The sequence below is a fragment of the Camelina sativa genome, chromosome 10, assembly GCF_000633955.1.
Source record: "Camelina sativa cultivar DH55 chromosome 10, Cs, whole genome shotgun sequence".
Classification (NCBI taxonomy): domain Eukaryota; kingdom Viridiplantae; phylum Streptophyta; class Magnoliopsida; order Brassicales; family Brassicaceae; genus Camelina; species Camelina sativa.
In genome coordinates this window covers 8,491,391-8,497,475 of record NC_025694.1, presented here as the reverse complement: position 1 = coordinate 8,497,475, position 6,085 = coordinate 8,491,391, and the positions used below count along the sequence as shown (strand labels likewise).

Below are 6,085 nucleotides of genomic sequence, written 5' to 3'. Positions count from 1 at the left end.
ATTTTGGAATGGCGAGAATTTTTGGGATGGACCAAACGGAAGCCAATACAAAAAGAGTAGTTGGAACTTAGTAAGTATTGCTCTTCCCATTCATTTCATTTCTTTCACTCAACACAAAAACTAAGACTTGTGGCAGTGGTTACATGTCTCCTGAGTACGCGATGTACGGCCACTTCTCCATGAAATCAGATGTATATAGTTTTGGGGTCTTAGTTCTTGAGATTATAAGCGGCATGAAGAACAGTAGTCTCTATCAGTTGGATGGTAGTGTTGGTAACTTGGTTACATATGTGAGTATATAGCCTTAAAACTTAAAAAAAAAAAATAATGCTTTCTTTGATTTGACCTGAGTACATATTATGAAAATGTTGAATGTTTAATAGACTTGGAGATTATGGAGCAATGGGTCGCCGTTAGAGCTTGTGGATCCATCCTTTGGAGATAACTATCAAATAAATGTAATAACCAGGTGCATCCATATCGCTTTACTCTGTGTTCAAGAAGATGTTGAAGATCGTCCAACTATGTCAGCAATCGTCCAAATGCTCACTACTAGCTCGATAGCTCTCGCCGTGCCTAAACAACCTGGATTTTTCTTTAGGGGTAGGCATGATCGAGTAAGAGAAGTTGCTACATCTGTGGATAGGCTTGCTCCCTGTTCAATCGATGATGCTTCCATTACTAGCGTTGCTCCTCGTTGAAGACAAAACTATATTCACTAAAATTAAGCTTGTGCTATATGCTTCCATTGTGCTATATGATTCTAGACTATTAAGCTTGGACTATGAACAAAGATTCGTGTAAATTAACATGTCTTCCTAGTAAGATTATGATGACACACTAAAGTTTATGAAGAATGCGAAACAGAGAATCATTACAAATCATGTTAGATAAATCAAATAATATGTGCATGTTTAGCATATTTGGTTTTGATACATATCAAACTTAGCCCTGCTTTCAGCGAGGGCTAAGACATGTGATCGATACAGAACAAGCAAAAGACATGCTAGTAGACCGACCAGGCTGCAATCTCTCGGCTAATGGGTTTGGTTTGGATCTGACCCTAAAGACAAATCCTGGTGGTTGAGGCACATGAAGAGTAATTGAAGTATTAGTGAGCATATGAAATACTGTAGACATCGTTGGACGATCGGCAGGATTTTCTTGAACACATAACAACCCGATGTGAATGCATCTAATGACTTCATTTCTATCATAATTCTCCCCCATGGCTGCGTCTACCAGTTCCAACAATGATTCAGTGTTCCAAAGCCTCCATACCTATACAAGTCATATATCAAGAAACTAAATGTTGAGAGCCATGATCGTTGCTAAGAGAACTAGAAAAAAGTTTGAGATGGAATTGGGAATTTACTAACATATGTGACCAAGTTGCTTATTGAGCCATCTTGTTCGTTGAAGCTACTATTCTTTTTGCCACCTATGATCTCCAGAACCAATACTCCAAAGCTATACACATCAGATTTAGTCGAGAAATGCCCATTCGTCACATATTCGGGTGGCATGTAACCACTGCAAAATACAGCGTCATATCACTTTCAGTTTTATCAACAACAATAAGGACAGACAGAGTAAAATGGACAATTCCTTACAATGTTCCAACTACTCTTCTTGTGGTAGCTTCAGTTTGGTCCACTCTGAAATTTCTAGCCACACCAAAATCTGCGATTTTTGGGTTCATATCGGCATCTAAGAGAATGTTACCCGCTTTGAGATCACGGTGTATGATTGTGAGCCGTGAATCTTGATGAAGATACAAAATCCCTCGAGTAATTCCCTCGATAATGTTGTATCGTCTTGTCCAATCCAGTTGACCCTTCTTTAACGGGTCTGCACAAATCCCATATACCAAACAATTAGACTATATATATGAGATCAAGAACTAAGGTTTGAGAGAATATGAGCCCTTCTTTCTTGTCTTACCAAAGAGGAAGTGATCGAGACTTTTGTTGGGCAAAAACTCGTAGACTAATATCTTTTCATCTCCTTTGACAGAATACCCGAGAAGCCTAACAAGATTTCTATGTTGAAGCTTTGCTACAAGAAACACCTCGTTCTTGAACTCTTCTTCACCTTGTCCCGACGTTTTAGACAACCTTTTCACTGCAACTTCTGTTCCATCCGGAAACGTTCCCTGTGGATTAATATGATCTTCGTTGATTTATCAGAAAATGTTTTTCTTTCTAATTAACACAAAAAAAAAGTACTAGGGACAAACTTATACCTTGTAAACTTCACCAAATCCACCATGACCAAGTTTGTTAATATTATGAAAATTACTTGTGGCAGCTTCAATTTCTTTGAACTCAAATTGAAGCGAACCTGAAGTTGTAATATCATCCGCAGCTGCAGAACAAAAGCATGCATATATAGTGTTTATTGTAGATCTACGTCGATTTAAATACATTTTGGGAGTGTTTTAACCCTCAACGTACTAATGTTTCCAAAACATGAGAAAACTCACTTTTAGTTTTCTTTGCTTTGTACGCTCTTCTCCTCTTCCAAATAACAAATCCTAGAGTAAGCAATAAGATGGGAACAACGACAACTGCCACAATAGTTCCAGTAGAAATGCTTCTGCCATCTGCACGAACCCAAGGAATAAGTTTTGGTTTCCAAACCAAGAACAGAGCATAAAAAGCTTCAAAACATAGTTAGGTATGGCTATTAACTTATAATCATATGACCTGACCACAACAAGGATTGCAAACACATGGACACATGGCCTTACCTTTTTGACGAGGAGGAATACTATCGAAAAGTCCCAAGAACGGATAAATCTCCCATCGAATGAAACAGCTTGGCCTAGAAATAATGCCTCCTTGTCTCCCACTGCAACACGACCTATATTCAATCACGTTTTGTTGTAGACACCGGGTGCAGTTTTTAAGAGATAAGTCTTTACTACATTGCCCAAAACCGTAAATGGGTGAGTCAGTCGACTCAAGCTTTCGTATTCGGGCTGCATAATACAAAAAGGAAGCTTGTTTTATCACATCAGTCATCATAGCTTCCCATGTGATATCTAAATCCGTCGAGTTACCTTCGAGATCTCTAGTAAAGTTATCACTCCGCAGACTCTCCATACCAAGGGATCCATAAAAGTAACGGTTTGAGTAGCGTACAAGACAAACTGTTCTACTATCCATTCTCCAGTCTATAGCTTCTCTCTGATTAGTACAATTATGCAACAATTTAGCAGTCGAAGTGATGATACAATCAGAACAAGTGTGTGCATCCGTGCCTGGCACACACATCCCTAAACCGTATGCTCTGTTTGGATATTCCCCGGTCGTTGTCGTGTAGTAGAAGTCATCATTAGCTATGACATTAGAAGGAAGTGAAGAAAGCAAGGCTCGGCGGTTTAAGTCGTATGTATCATTTGGTGTGAAAAAACCAGATCCTTCGAGACATATACGTGCAGAGACGACATGACAAAAGCTTAAGAGCACAAACCAGAAGATTACTGACAACTTGACCATTTGATTCTTTTTCCCTTTGTGTGTTTTGATGTATGAAAATCAAAATCGTTTAATCTTGGAATATATAATCGTTTAATAGTATTATGTACGACTCAGGGATTTCATTTTAGTATCTTACGCTGTACGAAATTGACTAATCAATATTATTGAATTTTTCTAACGTAGACTTTGGAAATTTATATGATTCCTCACTTGGTCAGTCAATGGCTGAGTTAGGTCATAGGTCACTAACAATAACGGGTTCAGTTAAATACTTTTTATATAATTCCCAACTCACAAAATTAGCTTGAATGTGGTAATACACCTAGCAAATCCTTTTGAAGCTCATGGAGCAGTCATGCTTATGAAATGGTATCATACTGAAACTTTTTAAACTTTGAGGTTTTAAATGAAAAGGTAAAACAGTAATGGGGTGATTTCTTAATTTCTTAAAACTTGGAGAAAAAGATACCAATCTTTACTGTGTCATTACCGAGGGGCAGCATCGAGAACTCACCGGAAAATGGACGCCGGAGCTGAGATTAATGTGGTTAAGCCGGTTGAGGATGATTCAGCGGCGGAAACTGGTCCGGAACGAGACCACGGTGAAAGATCGGAGTCGTCTTCGTTGAAACAAGGGGAGATTTTGAGAACCCTTGCTACGGTGGAGAAGGATTCTCAGGCAATCGCGGAGAGCTTTGCTTCTCTCTTTGTTTCTCTCCGATCAACTCTCTCTGAGGTTAGAGTAGAGTATGCTTCTATGAATTGATTAGTTACCCCATCGTTTCCGAGGAAACTATGACATTTGGTGCGAATTAAAAAGTCGAGGGTTCTGAATCGAATCAATTTTGTGAATTTCTTATAAATTAAGAAACTTTATGGCCTGTTTGATTCAAATTAGGAGATTTCATCAATAGATTGAAAAACCAATTTCAAAGTTTATGTTTTTGAGCTATGGAATGTGATTCTTGAGATGTTAGTGGACGATTGAAACCATTGTGCTAAGTTTTGTTCAATGGTCTTTTGACTGTTGGTATAGGCTACTGGCAGCTCGGTTGATCACATGAGTTGCTTTGGAGATGCAGCAGGAAGGCTTCAGGAAAGTGGTAAGGACACTACTTGGTTTTGAGCCTAATTGGTTATTCTAATCTTTATTGGGGACTAAGAGGAATGGTTTCAATTTTGCTGAACAATCAATTTTGACTTTGTCAGCTTTAGATGCAGCTACCAAAGGGAACCGTTACATCAACTCTTGCCTCAGGTACTTTCATAACGATCTTGATATTAGTCCAATCTGATCACAGAGCACACCGAATCTGTCCCCCAAATACGTTGCTTATTTACTCGAGGATATAGATATTTTGCCCTTTGTTTCATCTGAAGTTTGATTGTGATTCCTGACCCTTGACCTCGAACTTTCAAAATGCATTCACAACCGTTTGTGAACGAGTTCTTCTATTTTTTGGTCCCGATATGATTTCTTTATTTGCTCGACATGCAGATTAAACGAGGAAATTAAAGGCGTTGAGAATTTGGCGGCTCGGTTGTATCCTTAACATTGTTATTTGCGTGTCAATCATGTTTGTGCCTGAATGTTAAATACACAGACATACCATGTCAGTTCAAAGCTTTCTTAATATTGGTTTCGTCATAATTTGTCGTGGAATCCTTGATATATCAATCTGCAGAAAGCACCTGCGGAGAAATGTGGATGTTCTTGACACAGCTGTGAACAAGCTTCTCCGGCCTCCATAAGAACTAAGAAGTCATCAGTTTCTTTCAAAGAGTTGGATCATTTTAGCTTTTTCTTTTACAGACTTGAATCATTTACTTCTCGTACATAAAGATTTTGATTTTCCCAATCAAGGATGGCATATACATTAAGACGATAAACAACTCTCTGTTCTTCAAGGATCTTCTAAACAGTTCTAGAAGTGCAAAGCTTCATCATGGTAAAATGCTTCATACACCATCTTCATCGTAAACTACTTGAATCTCTTTAACGGTGTGTTTTATCAATTAACAATTTAGTAGCTCCTACCTTCAAGTGATCAAGTTGGTATTTGATCTGACTGTTCATGGGTGTTTTTTTATTTTAGCTATGTATTTTGGTTATGATTGGATTGGTTTGATTTTGTTATATACCAAAGGAAAATTCTGTTTTTTACTTTGAATTGGAATATTCCCAACCTATGATCTCTTAAATCAACTGTTTTACTTTTACAAGTTGGCTAGTTGCATTAAATAAAACTCTCAACATATATGTTTCCAATTTTACATATTTTCAAGGGTTTATAGTTTTTTTAAAAAAAGGCATTATTTGTAATTTATTACTTTATGTATATAATAATAGAACTGCCAAAAACAAAACCCTATAAAAGTTAGGTTTCGTGCAAGACTGATTGAATCATTTGTTTCTTCGGATTAATCTCGTTAGTGTTTGCGTCGAATCATCTACTTTTCTTTCGGCTGGGTATGTCTTCTACACTCGCTCAAAAGTTTTTGATGTATGAATTGAATCATGGGTTTGTGCGAGAACTCATGTGTTTGATTTGTAAATCATAATACGTTTCTTTTTTTAGATTCTGAATATGTTTCCATTG

The 6,085-nt window shown here is 37.6% G+C and overlaps 4 protein-coding genes across 4 annotated transcripts in view; 3 read left to right on the top strand and 1 right to left on the bottom strand.

The window, feature by feature from the left end:
* On the top strand, positions 10 to 825 carry LOC104717976 (putative cysteine-rich receptor-like protein kinase 23). Its single transcript, XM_010435616.1, has 3 exons — positions 10 to 70; positions 137 to 290; positions 384 to 825. Exons 1-3 carry the CDS (start codon positions 27 to 29, stop codon positions 699 to 701), a joined length of 516 nt encoding a protein of 171 aa, XP_010433918.1. The 5' UTR covers positions 10 to 26; the 3' UTR covers positions 702 to 825.
* On the bottom strand, positions 896 to 3,536 carry LOC104717977 (cysteine-rich receptor-like protein kinase 24; the record flags this gene model as incomplete). Its single annotated transcript, XM_010435617.1, has 7 exons — positions 896 to 1,281; positions 1,380 to 1,533; positions 1,614 to 1,851; positions 1,945 to 2,155; positions 2,246 to 2,367; positions 2,486 to 2,605; positions 2,753 to 3,536. Coding segments are annotated over 7 exons (1,953 nt in total), but the record flags the coding sequence as incomplete, so codon positions are not given.
* On the top strand, positions 3,817 to 5,649 carry LOC104717975. The gene is made up of 5 exons (XM_019230474.1): positions 3,817 to 4,221; positions 4,522 to 4,588; positions 4,695 to 4,743; positions 4,984 to 5,028; positions 5,171 to 5,649. Exons 1-5 carry the CDS (start codon positions 4,006 to 4,008, stop codon positions 5,235 to 5,237), a joined length of 444 nt encoding a protein of 147 aa, XP_019086019.1. The 5' UTR covers positions 3,817 to 4,005; the 3' UTR covers positions 5,238 to 5,649.
* Positions 5,330 to 6,085, top strand: part of LOC104720166 (eukaryotic translation initiation factor 3 subunit A-like) — a 5,119-nt gene continuing 4,363 nt past the window's right edge. Inside the window, exon 1 of the mRNA XM_010438121.2 lies at positions 5,330 to 5,434. The gene's annotated coding sequence lies outside the window, so the exon portion shown is untranslated. The remainder of the gene's footprint in view (positions 5,435 to 6,085) is intronic.